The 21,708-nt window shown below is 39.1% G+C and overlaps 1 protein-coding gene across 1 annotated transcript; it reads right to left on the bottom strand.

Annotated features, from left to right (window-relative positions):
- Positions 1-14,882: 14,882 nt before the first annotated feature.
- Positions 14,883-21,200, bottom strand: aire (autoimmune regulator). Its single transcript, XM_027291748.1, has 13 exons — positions 20,911-21,200; positions 20,639-20,828; positions 19,924-20,058; positions 19,699-19,764; positions 19,476-19,622; positions 19,276-19,394; positions 19,078-19,199; positions 18,919-18,988; positions 17,715-17,852; positions 17,483-17,604; positions 16,767-16,845; positions 16,559-16,657; positions 14,883-14,963 (listed from the first exon to the last, which is right to left on the bottom strand). Exons 1-13 carry the CDS (start codon positions 21,055-21,057, stop codon positions 14,883-14,885), a joined length of 1,515 nt encoding a protein of 504 aa, XP_027147549.1. The 5' UTR covers positions 21,058-21,200.
- Positions 21,201-21,708: the final 508 nt, after the last annotated feature.

Raw genomic sequence — 21,708 nt, 5'->3', positions numbered from 1 at the left:
TTTGAAAATTATGGAGGCTTTCAAAAAGTCATTACAGGAGATGAATATCTAAAATGGCGTGCCACAAACATTTTGTCTGTCTGAGGCCCCCTGAAGCAGACATAACTTCAGATTTTATTTCTTGTTTGTGCAAAGAAGAGTGGCACAGAGGAATATTTGAGGACACCCTACAAAATAAAACACAGTCGTGTTGTTGCTCTACACAGTCAAATCATATTGCTCTTGAGGTTTTGGTGGAAACATGAGCACAAATGAGGCAACAGCAAGAGTAGTCAAACTACCAGTTACACAATTGGAAACAGTCTGTCTCTAAATTTACTCATCTGAGCCGTGTGTTAAAGTCAGTATAAAAATGCCTTTGTTAAAGGGAGGGAGACAGGAAGACAAGATCTGTGTGTGTGTGTGTGTGTGTGTGTGTGTGTGTGTGTGTGTGTGTGTGTGTGTGTGTTAACAGAGAGGGAGCCCTTAAAGGTACAAACTACTATCTCTGTCATTGTAAATAAGCTCCTTGTTCTACTTTATGCAACTTTATTGATTTCAAATTCACTGATGTGCCTCCAGTGCAAAGTTTAAACAAAGTTCATGACAATAAAATGCTAGAATCAAATATTGCATGCACATTGTATATCTGCTGCGGTTTTAAAAACATAAAAGAAGCATGATAATTTAGTGTGTTATAAGAACAGATCATGTAGACTGACATAAATCTGTTTATCTTGCTGGTGCTGATGACTTATTGTCTGCACTTATTGTCTCCATTTCTTTATAGAAAAAGCACCAGATAAAGTTGATTTTTATGTTATTTAGTTGACAGTGCTGTAGGTGAAGACAAAGCAACTGTATTGTACAACGTGGGCGAAGAGAGATTTCATATTAAAAAGAGAGACTTAAAAGGATTTAAAGTGTAGTAAACATAAATTCTGATCTCTGCCAAAAACTCAAAGAATACAAATAAACATGTACCTATAGCATATTTCAAACATCCAACTAAAATGAAACAATGTCACACAAGAAAGCTGTAATGGCAAAACACACTGTAAACTAAACTCAAGCAAGTTCTCAAGTTTCACTCAGTTTAGTATTTAAAGTCCAATTTGACAGTTTTCCAAAACACTCCAAGGTTTTCCTGTGTTGTAAATAATGACTGCATCACTCATGTTTGGGCTTGTATTTTCTATTTGCTCATTTTAAAAACACATTTTCAGACCCATTAAACAGGGATGAACACATCCTGCCTGTAGCAAAGAAGCAAAACTGCCTGTCTTCACAGACTGTTATATTGCTAGTTATTAAATTCATCAGTTGATCAGTTCAAAGTTGTTTATGACACAGCTTCTGTATTTAACTGTACAAACTTCAAACCTATTTAACTACAGCAGCATCGAAGACAGGAACAGAACCATACTAACTGTATGTTTTTACCCCAGAAAAGTTGTGTGATTCATAGTGCAATTATTAGCATTTTTCAACCTATATTCAGTTAACGTACAAAGAAAAGATATTTAATTGTTTAAACTGATACAGGGGACATTTTATGAGCTGAAGGCTGTTTCCTTTGTCATAGTTTAAAAAAGTGATTACATAAAGAGAGATTTGTGTTCAACTGAAGACAAAACAATAAAATGTTTGACTCTCTTTTCATCTGTCTTTATCTTAAAGTCTGTAGATTACTGTGGACTCGTGGATGATCAGTGACTACGATGTCTGTATCTGGCTTGAGACATTGAGAGTTAAAGGGACACAGGATGCATGTGACAGTGTTGGGTTGTGTGGGAAAGAATGACACAGAATAGCAGACAAGGTCATCTAATATGGCAGGATTGGTGAGGAATGTAACTGATAGTGTTGGAAGGAGTGGGATGGATTCCTCTTCTTGGCTCTCACATCCATGGACGGCTTCCTCATTCACACAGTACACAATAGACAAGGACAAGGTGCGCTGCACTCAAGTGGTATCCTGTTCTCAGGAAACCACTGACGATGAGCTTCCCATGTATTCGTATTTCTCAACAGCTTGGATTGTGATGCCAGATGAAATTATGTCGAGGCAAGCAGGCAAGCATGAGCTAACCTAATTCCACTTTAAGAGCAAAATAAAAGAAACGGGCTATTGGTTATCTATTTATTTAAAGAGAAGAGTGGAGAAATCGCTGCATGTTGCAGCAAGTCGCGTTGCATTCAAGGGAATTTCCAGACATTCACAGCAAACAGACTTCAGACGTGACTCACAAGAGATGAATCTGTTAAGTGTGCAAAGATGACAAAACAGATGTGTGGTGCAGTCATATCCAGGGCAGGTTTCGTTGTATTGACTTCCACTGTTGACAGAAAGGACATGAAAGTGATCAGTCAAATTCTGTGCACAAAACGTTGCTTGAATCCTTAAAGCAAGATCATTTTTTTGGTAATGTGCTTATCTGTTGCCGAAGGTTAGACGATCAATAACACTCATGTTTGTATATATGAAGCTATAGCCAGCAGCTTAGGAAAAAGTCAAATACAAAATACAAAATAAACAAATAGTGATTATGTGTTAATTCATGAGCTTTAGGAGAGATGGTAGAAAGATTTCATTACCTTTAAAGAGCTAGTCTACACTAAGCTAAGCTAGTATCAGTTTGTACACACCTTTTCAACCAATATTTTTCTTTATTTTCATAACTTTCTACGTTGTAGGTTAACACTGAAGATATCAAAGCTATAAAATAACATGGAATAATGTGCTAAACAAAATAGTGTAAAGAAATCATACAAAAAAAGATTTTTTCAAAGCAAACACCTTTTGCTTTGACAGCAACACACTCCTGGCTTTCTCTCAATCAGCTTCTTGAGGTAGTCACCTGGAATGCTTTTAATTTATTGACTTCTTAATGTGTTTGAGACCATCAGCTGTGTCAGCTAGAGGTAGTGCTAGCACACAGTGAATAGTTTTATTTGACTACTATAGTCAAACTAAGTGACGATAAACGGTAGTCCATCATGACTTTATGACATGAGGGTCAATAAATTAGAAAAATTTCAAGAACTTTGAATGTGTCTTCAAGTGCAGTTGCAAAAACCATCAAACACTTTGATGAAACTCATAAGGACTGCCCCAGGAAATCAATTCTGCTCCAGTGGATAAGTTCATTACACTTACCAGTCTCACAAATTGCAAATTACTGGCACCTCAGATTAGAGCCCACATAAATGCTTCACAGTTCAAGTAGCAGACAGATCTGAACGTCATCCGTGAAATTCTTTGAATCAGGCCGCCATGGTCGAATCGCTGCAAAGAAATCACGAGTGAGGGAGCCAGAGGAGAAGAAGGGAATTGTTTTTCGCCAAGAAACACAAGGAATGGATATGAGACCAGTGAAAATATATACTTTGGTCTGAGGAGTCCAAATTAGACATTTCTGATTCAACCACCATGTCTTTGTGAGAGGCAGAGAAGGCGAATGGATTGTATCTGCATGTGTGGTTCCCACCATGAAACATGGAGAGAATGGTGTGATGATGTAGGGGTGCTTTGCTGGTGAAACTGTTGGTAATTTATTTAAAATTCAAGGCCAGCATGGCAAAATTCAAGGCTAGAATAGCTACCATACCATTATTTAGTGACATCTGGTTTGCCCATAGTGGGACCATCATTAAAACAGGAGGATGCCAGAAAAAACATATTTGGTCTATGTAATGGTTATTTGCGTGTCCAATCCTTTGACGGATAGTGTCTGGCTTGATATTTATGGTACACATAAGAGTGGAATTGATCTTCTCATCTACACTGCTCCAATGAGAATGTCTTACAATAGCAGCAGATGTTATAACAATGATTATTTAAATTTCAGTTTTTGAAAAGCTTCAGTTGACCACAACTGTGATGTTCAGGTGTGTTTTCAAAGAGACCACATACACCCAACCCCGTCTGTCTGCAGAACTGGAAAATCCACATTTTTCTCCACAGTCATGATATCTGAGAAGTCTTCTTGTGTATTGTGCTTTGCTGCATGAAAGTCAGTGTTAGAAGCATTCGAAAGTGAAAAGAAGTTTAAAATAAGATTTGACTGGAAGCTTTCACCGTGCACTGCTGTAAGAAACTTTTATTGACCTCTGTTGGCAAGTGAATGACCACAACATTAACCAACACAACACACTGTAGTCTGTAATCTTGGCAAATAGGAGTCACAAGTCAGCTGTACAATAAAGAGGGGAGCAAGCAAGTTAATTAGAGCAGATATTCAACAGAAATGCTGTGCAAAACAAGGAATATAGATTGGTATGTGTGTTTTGAAAGCCAGAAATCTCCCCAGCATGGTGAACTAATAGCTGAGGTATGCATCAACAACCCTATCCAACATAGATTTTATGGGGATTTTGTACTATTGGGCAATAAAACACTTACATGTTGCACCTTTAACACATAAGATTTACATGTTGACATCGCCATGGCAACTTTGCTGTTTCTTTTTGTCTCAAAACACTCTGAATATTTGGCCTCTGCTCTCAGACATATTACTCATACAGCGCTGAGGGCACATAGCTGAGTGTCACTGTAATGATGTTCCCTTTTCCATTTTCTTCCCCTTATTCCCCCTGCCTCCTTTCTTTCACTTCTCTTTGAGATATTGCAGAACTGCACTCACGGCTTTGCCTACGTTAACTGTATTTCTGGTATGCGACAGGAGTGTTGGGTCAAGTGTCAAGCTGGAAAACAAGTCATAAAGTTGTATAAGGAGAGCTAACAGGGGCATTTGTCTCACATATTGTGTAAGAAACCAAGACTTAGGTGTAGCTAATAGCCCATTGATCTGTCTCTCAGAATAGAAAAAACAGTCCTCTTAAAGCCTCAGCGACCCCCATCTTCTGAGTGAAACTGCACCACTGACCACCACTGAAGCATAGCTCTGAGGCCCTTTATAAATACCAGCCCCAAGCTGGCCTTTAGAGGTGTGAATTTTTTTTTTTTTTTTGCAGCCTTCTGCTCTGAAGACAACATGCCTATACAGCAGACGAATGACACAGCAACAAGCCATGACACCCTGTCCTAAAACAGCCTTCCATCCCAGTGGTCGGCTGCCATCCTGGGAGGTCACCAGAATGCCAGTCATTCATTCGGGCCCCAGCATGTGTGCCCCCAGCAAATAGCTGTGCTCCTCTGCTGCTGAGGCTGCACATAGCATGTGATCTGATGGCTGGCTTTGGCCGGCGGCACGGTGGAAAGAGAGCCAGAGAGAGAGAGAGCAGGCTCTGTGTCTGTATACGGTGCTCAGCAGCTCTGAAAATGTATCAGGGGCTTTCCATGGTCCAGAAGCAATGAGGGGAATGCGGGCTGGGATGGGGAGTGGGACAGGGGGGCGTGGTGGGGTTGTATGTGAGGGTTCAGTTAAGGGTGAGCAGGTAGGTGATGGACGTTCAGGATGTGATGGAAGGATTTATTTGAGCCCTCAACTTTAAAATAAGCAAGAAATCTGACAATGTTTACCACAGTCCAACATTTCCAACAGCAGGACATTGTCAGCGTGTGACCTGACATGACTGCAGGTGAGACGTGATCTACAAACACTGATGTTCTCAATAGGATGTCTGTTTACTTAGTCATTACTCAGCTATTTGCACTAACTGCCATACTAATATTGAGCAATAACTGTGTTTATTAAACGGCGTTGTGTAACACCCTATGATCATATTGTGCAATAATACATACTGAAGCATCAACTGCTGTACAGCCGCTGGATAAATTCCACATACTTGACTTAACTTAACATCTTTTTACTTGTATAAGACACAAGAGGTCACACAAGAGGAATGTTTTGATGAGAGACAAACTCACGTAAATAATAATACCATGCTCTTTTCACAGCCACCAAATATCAACCCAAATGAAAGATCTCTTAAAGGATCAGTATGTAGGATTTCGTGGCATCTAGCAGTGCAGCATGATTGCAGTTGCCTCGTCTAACCCTTTCCTCCCCCACATGACGGAGAAACTACAGAGGCTGCTAAAGGCCCTATCTGAAACCAGTGTTTAGTTATTTTAGCTACTGTAGAAATATGACGGATCGACATGGCGGACTCAGTGGAAGAGGAGCCATCTATAAAACACCAATTCAACAAAAACATTCTTATTTTCAGGCGATTAAACACTAATATAAACATAATTATGCGCATTATATTCCCTCATGGAGCCCCCTCTTATACACTGGACCTTTAAGATGAGCTCTAAACTGTCATCAAAATGCTAAACAAGTGATTGTCTTATAGGGACTATGTCAAGAAGTACAATGGTTATTCTGGCAGCTACATCTTACTTTGACACTTGCTATACTATGTTTTTCCTCTCATTTTATTCCAGATAGATTATTTACTTGGATAGGTAACTGATTAATTCACATTATATTATCATGATTATTATTATAGAGCTCAAACAATGGGTGATACTATAAACTGATGCTAACTTAAGTTTGAGTGATTCTAGTTGAGGAGGTTTATGTCAGAAATAAAACTTTGGCTGATGTTTAATTGTAAGATTTTATTTGTCTCTCAAATATCAACACTGCCTGAGTGTTACTCAGGCTCGTAAATACAGATAAAGATATGCTGGTGATGTTAATCATACCTCCTAACACGTGATTTACACATGAATTCATGTCAGAGCAACAATTACTGTTATTATCTTGTCTCTTTCTCTTTTCCTTTCTAACTCGTATTTCTTTTTTTCTTTTCTGTTTTATGTGTTTTTTTGTTTTTATGTTTCATCTAACATTTATTTTCACTAATAAGTCAATATGTAACGGGATTAGGTATCACACAATACATCTATTTGATTGTTTGGCACTGGGAAGAGCCTTTCAGCACAAACACATGCCGAACAGTTTAGTCAGGTAGTTAATTCTCTGTTGCTGCTTGTCTTTCTGCTTGACTTGCTCTAAGTCTATTGTCTGAAAATCAAACCAATTCATAAAGTTTCAACTCAAAAACTCTTTGGATGACTTCCAACTTTGGTGTTACTACCAGTAAGTGATGATGATTCAGCTGTGAGATATGTTAATCATTGCAACTCAATGCCTGGATGTGTCTGCTGACACACAAAGTCTCTTTTGTGTCGACTAAAAGAAGCTCATTGTCTTATTTTACACAGACTGTCTATTTTTAAGGCTGGAGGGGAAAATTATCTATTCTGAGATTAATTCAAATGGCCAGTGGTACGAAATGGAAAAAATCATTTGAATCACTTTAAAGTTAATGAAAAGTCACATTGTGCACTGACCCAGATAAATAAAGCTGTCAGATCAGCAGCTAATGTTCTTGGAAAACATGTTTTGGATGTTGACAGAATGTCATTGTCTCTCTCTCTCTCTGTGTTATCTACTTGTTTATAGTGTTTGTCACTGATCATTTGACCAAAAACATACTTTTAATCTTCACACAAATTACATCTTAATGTAACTTTGTTCTGACGTGGAGAAAATGTCAAGATCTCTTTCAGCCTTATGGAGATAAAGATAGAAAAGTAGATAGAAAAGATGAAAATCTCAATGTTTCATCCAAATCTACAATATCTCTACTAACATGCCAGAGTGGTTGAAAACTGTAACATATTTTTAATTCAAGACACTTGAGAAGATTTTTTTTATGAGTTATCTGATCTACTTTTTGAAATGCCTGCACAGTGACACAGCTTCAGTTATATTACACTGTTCACCTGCTTGAACTCAGAACAAATCCATTAAATGTGAAGACATTATCCAGACATTACAGTCTCCAAACGCACCGTATGACACTGAGGTCACCTTTGTGCTGCGATGATCTCATTTCAGCTCAACAAAATGAGTTTGGGTGTGCAATTTGGAATTTGGAAGAGTCTGTAATAATAAGTCAGATTCACATGTTGAGCAGTCACCCAAATTTTGACTTTACAATGTTCAGAGTTACATGTTTGTAAGTTTTATTCTGAAAGTATTTGAGGATTTAAAGCAGACATAACTGATTTTTTTTTTTTTCCCAGCCCCTTCAGCGCTGAAAACATGAAGATAATAAGGTGAACGTGTCAGCAAACACACCCAGCAGACACAGGGCAACACCTAACCTTGGATGGAGTCATGTTTCTCTGCACCTGACAAAAACACCTCAGTTAAATCTCTACCCTGCAAGACTGGATGTCAGACAATTTCATTCAACTTAAGTCTGACAAAACAGAAGTCCTCCTAGTCCCTGAAAGAATCTCCTAAAAGATCCAGCAGGGTATCAAGCCCTTAGCAGTAAACATAAAACAAACCACAAAAAAACTCAGAAGAGTTCTCTTCGACCAACACATGAACTTTAAAAAGGTCATGTGTTGGCACGTAAAGACAGTGGTCCAATCCCGTCACAAAAATCTTTCCAAGATTTGGAAAAAGTCATTCATGTTTTTGTTTCATTCCGTCTTGATTATTGTAATTCTCTGTCCTCCACCTCCAAGTCATTCTTCTGTTTCCCGGCTCCAGTAAGTCCAAAATGCAGCAGCTATGATTTCTAACTAACACAATGTAGGTCATACATTGCACCACTGTTGGCTAATTGCTTGGTACATCAGTTACCATCAGAATGTAGAGTTAATTGGGCCTGGTCAATGGCAAGAACATCAACGCAAGAGGCTTAAGCCTTCCTCATATTGCAAGGGACCAGGGACTATCAGAAGAATCTGGCCATAAATATGATGTACAGTGGCCCCAAATCTAGACTTAAAACCTCTGGAGCTGCCTTCCCTAAACTATAAAAAACATGCAGTCAAGTAATAGCTTTAAGAAGCTGCTAAAAACTCAAACTCTGTAATGTCTTTTTACTGCTTGCTGCAGAAGTGACTTGGTCTGGTATGACAAGCAGCTTATGGTAGTTAATGTTTGCTAATATAAGCAAACTTTAGGTATATGTTTCTCTTTAATGCACATTACTTTGCTGACTCTTGTCCTACTACGATGATAGTGTAGCATGTTCGGTAAACGCTAAATTGTGGTTTCGCCTTATACCGTAATTGTCACTTGTGGCTGACATAATCTCGCAAATACTTTGAAGAAACTTTACTGGCTTAATCCTCCACAAACAAACACTATAAACATCTATGTAGTGAGATTATTAGCTGCACCACTGCGTCACCACTGTCCAGTTCGCAGTTTGCTGAGGAATGTTCAACATCTGCTGGCCTTTATTTCTCCTCATATAATTCTCACTCAGGCCAGGCTAGTGATCACAGGAGATGCTGTTAGCGCTGCTGTCCCAAAGGAAGAATGCAAACACACGAGAAGCTCTTCCAAGAATTCCCAGTTGAGGACCTTTCTGGAATGTCCTAACGAGCCTTCTCCACTGTGTTTACAGTTCCAGACCGATGGCAACCCTGCAATCTGCCCTGCCAGCGTATCATTATCTGGCCTCCTCAGGGGACACACACAGAAACAGAGAGAGTTAGAGGAGTTTTCTAACCAGAGGTTTAGATGTTTGTCTTTAGAGCTGACCATATTACTCTAAACAGCAAGAGAAAGGCAGAGACAAGAGGCGACCACAGACAGTGACTTCATGAGTTTTAATAAATTGCTCTAAACCACTTCAAATTAGAGAGATGTCTAGACAAATAGCTAGATGCTGGGGAGCCGCTGTCTTGTCAGATTAATCTTGCTGTGTTGCGGTTACTCAGTGTGATGGTTCTTGGCTGCATGGTGAAAGAGAATGGCATCTATTCATTGTAAAGCCGAGCAGAGTGATCATTGTTTTTGTGTCGTGTTACAGATTGAGCATCACTCGAAGCAGGAAGGATTTTACTAAAAAGTGGAAACTTCATGTCAGGAGAGAGAAGAGAGTAAATGCTTCTTGCAGTATGGCATGTGACACAGCTGTGTTGGTGTTGGTGTTGGTGTTGGTGGTGTGTGTGTTTTGGCAGTGTGTTCACCCCCAGCTAACATTATGTCCTGATCTACATCAGTGAAATCAGGAACACAAATAAGAACTCAGACCTTATTGACTTTAGTCCACCCTTATGTAACACAGGAATGTTGGATCTGGATCTCAGTACACCAAAACATTACAGAGGAAAAGAAAAATTGCAATCTCAAATATGTTCAGGTATCTCCTCTCAGATATGCAGCATGAAAACCTTCAAATGTACTGTAATTTAAGACTGTCATAAACCTCTGAAGTTTATTATGTTCAAAATATCAGATAGTTGTTGAGCCAACCTTTTGTTTGTTCACAGCAGTGAAGCAAACACAAAAAAACTCACAAATACTCCATCATGAATACAAAACCTGCACTCAAAATGTTTCTCAAGTAAAAGTAGACAAGTATTATACTTGCATCAAAAGTAAATGCACTCACTTTGCAGATTGGGACCTCTCTGATACATTTCTATTAATACTGCAAGTATAATTATTCACGTATTAATGTGTAAACAGAAGTTTAATGTTTTAGTTGATCGACATTTGACCTCTTTACATTCTGTTGGGTGGTTTAAGAAGTATCTTCTTGCACATTCTGCTGTTATTGCTCAGCGTTTCATCAAAGCAAAAGTTTGTGCCAAGATAATAAAGGGCCTCTCACAGTTTCCTGTCCACAACAATAGTATGAACAAAGAGTGTGGGGTCCTGAGTGGAAGTTGTGCAGACTTCACCTCTAGAAACTCTCAGACCGTTGGTCAACAGAAACTGGAAAGCAGCCCGTACTTATAAGTGCCAAAATATGTGAAGAGAGGATGCCCAAACCGTGGGAATCTCACCTAACATATTTCTCCAAAGAATTCCAGGCCTGTGACCAACAGAGTCATAACAGGATGTATGTGTGTGTGTGTGTGTGTGTGTGTGTGTGTGTGTGTGTGTGTGTGTGTGTGTGCGTGTGTGAGTGTGTGTGGGTTTAAGGAATTTAACCTTTTCACACTGACACAGAAAACTGGCTGTAAGTGCACTTACTAATATATATTTTTTAAACTCTTGTTCACTCACTTCCCACATTAGTTATCTGAGAAACACTCCCAGAAATGTACAGGTCAACAAATTAACGTGTCGAACGTGTTTCATATTTAACTACACTGAAATTCTCTGTATTCAAGTCTTCAAAGGAATTGTGCAACACACAGGAGGCGGGAATTTTTTACAGGTGAGTTGTGTGCCAGACTATTTCTTGGAAAGGAACAACTGCTAACCAAACAGGGAAGATTTGAGAAAGTTACTGGAAGTTCCTTGACTCATTAGTGAGATTTACCGTTGGACAGAGGGAGGCTATAGCTGTACCCCCACTTAGTCTTTGTGCAAAGCTAAGCCAACTGTTATTTACATATGAGTGTGGTATCAATCCTCTTATCTAACTCTACACTAGTGTACACTAGTGTAGGCATATTTCTTCAAATGTCAATCTATTTCTCTAAAACAGCATTTGGTAAAAGTGTACACATAATGACAGAGGCCTTAATCATACTCTTGATAACCTTTGTGACATTTCTACCTCATTAAACGTCATATCGGAATGCAGCGCAGCAGGAAACAAGCTATATCAGATAAGACAGAAGATATGGCGCAAAAAAAGGTGATGAGCAATCGGTCTTACAGTGTAGTACTTTTTGTTGTACATGCCATTCTTTGAAGTACACACATTGTGATTATACTCAGGATTGTAACATTTTTTCCTAGAAATAAACAGATGTGGGGAAGTGAGATATTACAATACATTTTGTCGTTTTCAAAACCGAGAAGCAGCAGTACACACACAAAAAAACAGCCATATGCCAGGTCTGTAATCTAAAAGGATGTTATAAAGACATTCTCTTTCTTTAACTCAACCTGTTGTGGCTGCCCTTCAGTGAGCTTGGTTCTGCTCAAGGTTTCTGCCTGTTAGAAGGAAGTTTTCCCTTGCTACTGTCACCAAGTTCATGCTCGTGGTAGGAATTGTTGAGTCTCTGTAAATAATATTATAAATAGTACAGTCTTGACCTGTTTTATATAGGATGTCATGAGATAACCTGTGTTATGATTTGGTGATATATAAATAAAACTGAATTGAATTGAAAATGTTCTTTAAAAGTATCAAAAGTACTTCTGATGGTAATCCATATCAATAGTTTAATGCTGAATCTGCTTGAGTTGATGTTCATTTAAATATATTTTAATCTATAGCAATACATTACATTTGAGGTGATCATGTTTTTAGATAAAATGTTCAGCTTCTAGATTCAAATAAATGGAGTCTAAAGTATAATAGTTTCCTGTGGAAATGCCGTGAAGTAGACACATAAGATAGCACGAAATGGAAATTCTCAAGTACAATAGAGTACAAGTACCTCAAACTTTAACTTAAGTGAAGCACTTGAGTACCTGTACTTTCCAACACTGCCCTTTTAAATACAGTCAAAACATATTTCCTTCATGATCCATGTGCCATTCATTCCCATAAATTCGCTTTATTTAAATGACATCCACTTCTCTACAAACACAACATTGTTTTGTCAAAGAAAGGACTTCCTCTTATCACATTGTGACGGTTACTTAAGAATCATGGTCCAGTGAAATACTGTAGAGTTTACCTGACATTGTTTTTACTGCATCAATCACAGACGGATGCCACCTAGTGGTGAGAAGGTGTTTGCCTTTTGAAAAGAGAGAGCGAGCTCTTGGGGTATTTTATCAGTTTTTCCATGTGGTCTCTCATGTGGTATGTAGCTTGAACTAGGACACAGGGGGGGTGATAGTAAAGCAAGAGTTATGGCTGAAACCAGTAAAGTAAAATAAATTATAAGAGCTGATTTTTATGCAGAAATATCTTGATCTTGATAAAAAATCATTAGGATTGCAACGGGCAATCGCAGAGCTGACTTACTGCTATTTACACACACTTTGACACCAATTTATGTCAGATTTGTTTATCTCATTGCATGAAATATTCTTTGATTTTTTTTCCCCCCTCATATCTTTGGCAAACATGCAAAGTAAACTATTGTCCCTCTGTCAGTGATTTCTCTCCCTGCTTGCGCCCAGAGCCCTCAAGTATGCAGGATGTTTCATGAACCATTTATAAAGTGGTGGGATTCATAAACAAACAGACACACACACACACACACACACACACACACACACTGCAATGCGCATGTTTCTCATCCTCTGTTTTGGGTCTGTAGGAGTTGGGAGCCATGGCAACCAAATACCGAGGGGAGAAAAATCTGTGTGCTGCCTGGCCGGGCTCCATCCCTCTGGCAGTCATGCTTAAACTCTCGAATCCCATGACAAAAACAACATTCCACATCTAAGTGATAGTCTTCAAGGAATTCCTGTTAAACAGAGGCATTTCTCAGCGTGCATACCTCATTGTATTGAAACCATCTGGTGTAACGTGTGAATGTGAATTCTTCCACAGGTCCACACAGCGAGAGAGACATTTCTTTGTCTTTGTGCACACATGTGCAGGTTTGCATTGTCTCTTTTTTTTTTTTATGTCACTGTAGATATATGTGCATGTGTGTGTATATGAGAGACCTGGATGTTCCCAAACTTTCTGAAATCTGATATTATTATTCTTGGCCCTCCAAAGTCAATCCCCATTTTATATAAAACATCTTGGCCGCCTGTCTATAAATGTCAAACCTGCAGCCAGAAACCTGGGTGTAATATTTTACCACAACTCTGAAAAAACAAGATTCAACTGTGGGGCATCTCAAAAATCAGGTCATTCAAACTTTCATATCATCTTGGTTAGATTATTGTAACTGCTTGTATTTATGCTGGTACAAAACGCAGCTGCTCAGGATAGACAAGATAATATTGGCTTCAACTTCATCTTTAAATCACGGTTTAACTCCCAGTTATATTACTGCATTGCTGCTCTCTTTTGAACCAGAGAAAGCATCACAGCCTGCTGACTGTCCTGGTTCAAGACTAAAGATGACCTGGTTTAACAGTCACACCAACTCAGCTCTGACTCCCTGCCTGATCTGAGGAACTTATCTTTTTTTTTAAAGTTTTATACTTCTTAATTTCCACACAAAACACATTTATTTCATAATTATAATCATGGCTTTTATCTTATTTGCCTCTTGTTGTCCTGAAATTCAGGTTAAACCAAGCAAAGCACTTTGTAAGTCTGTTTTTAAAAGTGTAAATAATGTTCATTATTGCTATTATTATTATCATTGCCCTGTCCTTCTCAGATATAAACACTTTCACACACATGAAAACACAGCTTGCAGTTTATTAGGCCAAGTTAGCAAAAATTTGGCCCGAGCAGAGATGTCCGAGGCTCGGTGCCATCCCTCCCACATCAGTGATGAACCCCATTTCCTGCACAATTAAACCTTTTAATGTCCTGCACTATTAGTGTTTTCCAGAGAAGATGTCTGTCTACTGAAAATCCATTATTACCATCTGTATGAAGCAGGTAACCCCTAGATCCACTCGATCTCACAAAGGCTCCATGTTCACTGCATGTCAGTTAGTTTTGGCAATTTGATTCATGAACAATTTGTACCATAATATCAGCTACAGCATGTCTTGCATTATTAGCTCAGTTCTGTGGTCATGTCTTGCAGAGGGTCCGATTATTATTTTAGTTTATGCATAGTTTACATAATGCATGTTCTATTATTCCAGCTTAAGAGTGCTCGTTGCACTGGGCTTAATGGAAACTTGGCATTAGGCAGTACGGTACATATACATACACATACATACACATACCTAACGTCCATCTCCAACACAGACCCACAGGAGGGGTCAGAATAGAAAAAAGGAATGTTTTCACTTTGTTTTATTAAAACAAATAAGACTCAAGAATCAACCACGATTAGACATTTACTTCAGGTACAACAGGAAAACCATCCAATTAGTTATGTTTATATAATGACTGATACTGTACAACATAACTGAGAGCTCATGCACGAGTGCACTGCTGATCGTCTGTCACTGATAGCATCCTTGAGAGTCTGGAAGAGGCCGAGTGATGTTATGGAAAGCCCACTGCAAGATGCCGTCAATGGAGCCCTGCTGAGATACAAACAGCAAAGTTTGATCAATCGCTGCACGAAAGACCGCCAGAGTCCTGATGACATCACCTGGCTAACGTGTACAGCATGATGTCAGTGACAAAGATGATATCACACAGCGACAATCTTTACCAGATTATTTCTCCAGTTATCCAGTTATATTATCACATTACATCACTTCAGGTCAACATCATTATTATTATTACAGGTTATGTCGGTTTTAGGGAACATTCTAATTTTTCAGGTCATTCTGTCAGCACGTTCACATTTCAAGTATTCTTTTTATTTGGAGTATTCGAATTCCAATTTTGGAAAATTAAAGGACAGGTCAATTGCTCTAATCAGTCGAATCCTTAAATGATAAACGTCCACCTAGTTAAGAGTTTGTCGTACTTCAAACCTGAAGGTGCTGAGAAACACATACTGACTAAAAAAAACAGAAATCTCTTGGTATAATTTGAAACATTTCACACCTCAGGAATCAGTCTGTATATGTATGTATTATTATCCAATCATTTTTTCAAATACTGTAAATGTGTTAGATTAGGTACCTCTTCACACTGTCCTGAATCATCAGCCCCTCTTTTCCTTTGAATCTTTAAAGTCTTTATTATCAACAAACTACAGATTTGTATGATTATTTATAAAAATCATATTCCAGCACTCACTGCTATATCTATCACTTTTAATTCATTAAGTCGTATCTTATCAGACAGCCTGAACTTCTTTATGTTCCAGTAATGTGGTTGAACTGAACATTAAGACACTGAGGATGTTTTGTGGAATTTAAACATGCACATTGTGCATCATTCATCATCGGGCTTATCCCAGCTGGCATTGGATGAGAGGCAGTACACATAGAGACAAACAACCATGTATGCTCACATTCACAACTATGAGTAATTTGGAGCCACCAATTAACCTCCATGTCTTTGGACTGTGGAGGAAGTCAGAGTACCCAGAGATAACCGATGCAGGCACAGGGAGAACATGCAAACTCCACACACACCCAGCCGAGGTTTGAACCAGGAACCTTCTTGAGCCCCTTTAACTTCTTTATGTTTTAGTAATGTGGTTAAATGTACATTTAGATACTGGGGCTGTTTTGTGGAAGTCAAACATAAATTATTAACTTCTTTAACTTATCAATCATTTATTGGCAACTTCCCAATGACAGTATTGACTGAGAGAGGAACGGAAATAAGAGACAAAATATATTTTTATTATGTTCTTAATATGTGCTTTTAACTTCCTATCCCCCTGCACAACCTGTGGTTACTTTAAATTCATCTACATCTAAGTACAGTATATGAAAAATGTGTATGTATGTTACTAATGAGCAAAGTAAGAACTCTTGTACATCACAGGGAGGACTTCAACATCTGTACACATGTTTCTCTTGTAGAAAACCAGACTAACACAAACCCCACCATGACACATCACTCATTGTCTGGTCTTCAAGGCTGCATTTCACCATGATGACTCATCCCCCCCGCCTGTGCGATAAGAAGAGCGGCCATATTGTGTCTGACATTCTTATGGTTACATTCATATCATGTCTGTGGTATCGACATGTAACCAAGCCTCACTCACGTCTCCCAGGATGGAGTCCAGCTCATCTTTATGTAGGACATGCTCAGGGATGGAGGAGCTTTGATCATGACTGAGTGTATTTTGAACCACTGGGGCGAGCTGGAGACACACACAGGAGAGATTACACAGATTACACTTCATCATATAGGCGGAAGGTGTATATATTATCTGTACAATCACACATACAGGATATTTAAACTGTACACACCTGTAAGCCTCTGGATTCAGCCTCCTTCTCTGCTGAGCTGCCCCAGGGCCTCAAGCAGGACGAGCAGATTGATCTCCCTCTAGCAAACACAAGGATGCTGCGAGTGAGTCAGACTGTTTCCCGTGGTGTATAATGTTACTTGTCAATCAATATGTGACTTACAGCACACAGGAGGATTACAGAGGAAGAGGTTCAGACCATTTTAGATGGCAAACTATACAGTTTAAATGAGACATGGGCTCTTTGTGTAAAATTAACATTTATAAAACAGGTGATATTTAAACATGGTGAAGGAAATCCTAAATATTCATCCATGAAGCACTGAGAGTTATATATGTAGTGTTACTAGAGATCATCACATGGATTCAGATTTATTTGTTTCATTTGTCGTCTGTATCTCATTTTGTAAAATCATTGATCTTCGTGTACAGTACACAGTATACCTTGCTGCAGCACTCCATTTACAGTCGATTAATCATCATAAGCTACATAATGATCACTGTAAGCACACACCCTTAATGCACATTGTTGATCAGTACTAACATAAACAGGGACATAAACAGGAAGTTGTTTTCCCGTAGGAATGTATGTCTGATTTGTAGATCACCTCGAGGCTGAGATCAGGATTCGTCATGTTTGTGGGAAGTATATGTGTTGTCTCATTACGAGTCTGCATCAGATAATACATGCTAGAAGAGGAGGAGTGGGAGTCTTACTTGGAGAAGTGGCAATGTGCGTGGAAATGCCCCAAACACTGGAGGCAGCGGGTCAGATCTCCTCCTGCTAGGTGACAAACACCACACACTTCCCTCGAACTGACCAGCTCTCCACCTGAGCACTGTACACACATTTTATATATTTAATTTTCACAGAATTACGCTATCATTCAACAAATGTTTAAGCGATCAAATAAACCAGCAGAACTTCAACCAGACATCAAATCTTTACCTGGTTTCTGCCACTGGACCCATTCATTGAAGCTGTGACGCCGGTGAGAGTCGAGGATGACAGCGGGGAGAAGAAGGAGACGTCTGTGATGGAGTTACTGGAGCTCACATTTGTTTGCTGTGGCTGTGCAATGAGCGGCTGTAATATAAAATAATATTCATATATTATGGCAAAAAGTATGCTTTGCAGACTTGACTGTTAAACTGCATTGTCAGATTCTTTATTCTTTATTTGGATTTAGCTTCCACACAAGCGATCACTAGTCTCCACACAATAACAGTAATGCACAAATAATTTAAAATCACACAATATCAATAAGCAACAAATATAAGCCGAATATAAATAAGTGAATTGACTCTCACATAAAGTAACAAAAGAGTCACTAACCAAATAAAATAAACAACAAATATGCAAAACAGCGATAACAAAATAACATGTATTTGAGATAAATACATTTTTGTTTTAGTGACTTTTTGAAAGAAAATCTGTTTTTGATCTGTCTCATATTTTAGGCAGGAGAAGCTCGATAAAGTTCTCGTCACACAGTTTGTGGACTACCAGACTACCAGTACTCAATTGATGTGTTACACACTCATGACAAAAAACAGTATGCACTATATTTTCACGAAAGACGCGTGGTTTTCCTTTCACAGTTAAACAAGATAATCATTTATGCATGGCACACACATTAGTGTGGAAAGAATGATTAGGTTCTGGTCTGGCTGCCCTTTTTTTTAGGTGTTTTTCAGCAACACTTGATCACATGACTGGGCACTACTCCAGGTATGACAGAACAAGTGGCTGAATTACTCTACTCATAACAGAGAGTGGAAGATATGTAGAATATTTCCTTGCAATAGTGATGTCCTTTCCCATCACAGAGAAACTGTAATCAATCTGATCAGACCTAGACAGAAAATTATCCAATTTAACATCAAGTAAGCTGGTTTTGGTCAGGGGATATCAGATCGAGTTATAGATCGCTATGATTTATATTAAAGACATGGAAATCGCTGGAAATGTCAGGTGTTTTTCAGGAAACGGATCATTTATAGTCATTTTTTTATCACCTTTATAACTCATTCAAGTAAAGAAACATTACTATTAATATAAAACAGACAATATTTGAGCATGGCTTGCATGTATCTTCACATGTCATACAGTATGTCTCACATGTCTATGTAGATTTCCTTCATATACTCACTTGTAAAGGTAGTTGGGCTGTCTCTGTTTTCACTCTGTTGCCACGGCACCACTCACACTGCCAGGGACCACTGAAGATGAAACATTTAATATGACATTAAAACCTTAATTTCAGATAGATAGATAGATAGATAGATAGATAGATAGATAGATAGATCACCTGGGGATGGATGTGAGTGGAGGGTCCAGGCAGGTCAGATGAAAAGCTTGAGGGCAGCCATCACAACAGATCAGCTCCCCTCCATCTTTACAAACTGCACACTCGTCATCATTATACTGAACCTACATACACTCAGAGTTACAAAATATATATTTAAAACAACAGGAAATATGCACGTGTGATGAGTGGATCGTCTACCATGGCTGTGTTTGTCTCCCTCTTGTGGTGAAATGTAGTCTCAGCAGCTCCGTTTATCTCCTCTGATTGACCACAGGAGTAAAACTCCCCTCCAACTTTTATGCACTTTCTGGCAGCTCCTGTTCAATGGCAAAGACTTTTTATGAAGACAGTTTTATTGATATTTCTGATCATAAAAACGATGAGAACGTAATGCTCACCCACTGTCTTATCATCTGAGCCAAACACCTGCTTGATGTGGATCACCTCTCTGGCTTCATGGCTGACTGCCGGCTCAGTTGTGGAGGCAGAAGAGGAGGAAGACAGGGTGACTGGTCTGTGGACTGAGGAGGACACCGCCTGAACACCTGTGGCAGGACAAAGGTTAAATATTTCCATAGTATTAAAGCAATGTCTGTAAAAATATGCTTGATTTGTCAGTACCATTTCCAGATGTTGGCTGTGGAGCTGGAGCTTCACTCTTCACTCTGTAAAGCTTCACTTTACCCCCTTAAGAAAACATAAAAACACATTTATTATTCATTATTAATGATTAATTCTCCTCATTTTTCCATTAATTTCTCTACTTAAGAGTATAAAAAGATCCCCACAACGAGTCAAAAGATTATTATTGAAGAGTATTATGGAAAATAAAACCTGGTCCATCACTTGTCTTGGCATGATACTGCGGCTGCTGATTGTGTGAGTTTGGCTCTCTGTCTTCATGGCTCCTCTTCTTCATGTGAGGTGTTTTATGGCCTCCAGAGGATTTCTTTTCACCTCTAGAACCTGCAGCATCCCGTCCTGCCAACAGCAACGATAGGACAATAAAACTCAAAATATAAAGCATAGTCGTAGATAGAGAAGTCTGTCCTAAAAACACAGGAACAAAGAGAGTTCAGGACTTTCTACTTCCTACTAATTGAACTGTTCAATGTAACATATTATATGTTTAAGATGCTCTGTTTATAGATTTCTGTACCATGTAGGTTCTTCTTCCAAGATGGGTATTGAAAAATTTGTTTCAGGAGCGGGCTCACACCTCAACACTTCTGAGATTCCTATAAATTAACATCTTGTATTCTGCACCATTTCTTTCTCCTATTTCTCTCCTTCCTATTCTCCATAGGGTCCTGAAGGGGGTCTGGCATGCCCGGGTGCTATTCTGGATTCCCCACCAAAGTTTCCCCACAATGCAGCAACAGACCGAAGAAGTACAAGAGTTCACGCCTCACTCCACAATCTTTCATTTTGTTAATAATCATTTAGACTCATCCTGTTATGGTGTTTGCTAGTAAAATAAGAGATTATGTACATAAGTATGAGGACCTACAAAATACAGTTCAGTCATTTAGTATGATTAAACACAATATTTTGGTCAAACTTGATCTTTGTATACTTGAGTGTAGGTTAGTGAGCAGTGTCTGCAGCTTGGGGTAGCTGTCCAGGTTGTAGTCTTTGGACAAGTTGCTCCAGAAAGCCTGGACAGTGGATCTGCTCTGCTCCAGGATCCAGGACAGGAGAGAATACAGGGCCTTGTGGATCCCTTCTCTGTCCTCCTTCTCCAAAGTATCCTATAGAAAAGCAGGTTTGAGTGAAGTAATATATTTCTGCAAATACATCTCCTAATAGTCAATCAGACTATGATTTACTTACCTTCAGTAGTTGGTCTGTGATGATGTTTTTGTCTGCCAGACCGTAGACGAGAGGGAATGGGTCATCTACAGCCATAGCAATATCTGTCCGCAACTCCCTCAGCAGGGAGCGAAGGTTTGTGTCCTTTAAAGCTTCGACTCTGGACATGATCTGCTTTCTCGTGCTCTTGAGATCCAAAGTGACCTGAACCTGAGAGGACCTGAGATCATAGTCAGGTGTTTTGGATGGAAGAGGTGTGTCCTTCTCGAAGAAGGAAATATTACAGGCATTGTTTCATGCTTGCTTATATATAGGACATCTTGAGTAATTTGTGTTTAAAATAGTTTTGTGTCTTTTCCCATGTGATTCTGCTTTTAATTTATGTAAATACAGTATGTCACAAAAAACACCATATGTTATGAGATTTTCAGAAACTCCACATTGAAGGTTTCAACCTTCAGACAAGGCCCACCGTCGACCTCTTCTCTCTGTGGAGTTCATTGGCCCACTAACAGCACCAACTGTCTTCATCCGCCTGTTGACCCCTCAGGGAGATCGAATGGCGTGCTGTCCATCTAGGGGAATACCTGTCCTCTTACATCAGGAGAGCTGAGTGTAAGCGACCTGACACGTCACAGTGACAGTTTCCTTCTTAAAAGGTTCTTTCCACTTCAACTTCCCCTTGACTATCCGATTTTCAGACACTGACTCACCACAGTGAGCTCAAGAGCAGTGCAAAAGGCAGGAGAAAATTAACACGGTAAACAAGTATAATCGACAGATTGATTGAATCGTTTCTTGATCACTGCTCTCAGCCCA

This window comes from Larimichthys crocea, chromosome II (assembly GCF_000972845.2).
Source record: "Larimichthys crocea isolate SSNF chromosome II, L_crocea_2.0, whole genome shotgun sequence".
NCBI classification, from domain to species: Eukaryota; Metazoa; Chordata; class Actinopteri; family Sciaenidae; genus Larimichthys; species Larimichthys crocea.
Note: the sequence above shows the minus strand (reverse complement) of the source record. Positions and strands in the feature narration are given on the sequence as shown.

Coding starts and splice junctions, on each gene's coding strand:
- aire (XM_027291748.1), bottom strand. CDS start 21,057: ATGTCCAGAGTCGAAGCTTTAAAGGACACAAACCTTCGCTCCCTGCTG. Junction 20,829..20,910: donor TCACAGACCAACTACTGAAG/GTAAGTAAATCA, acceptor GCTTTTCTATAG/GATACTTTGGAGAAGGAGGA. Junction 17,853..18,918: donor CAGCCCAACTACCTTTACAA/GTGAGTATATGA, acceptor TTTATATTACAG/CCGCTCATTGCACAGCCACA.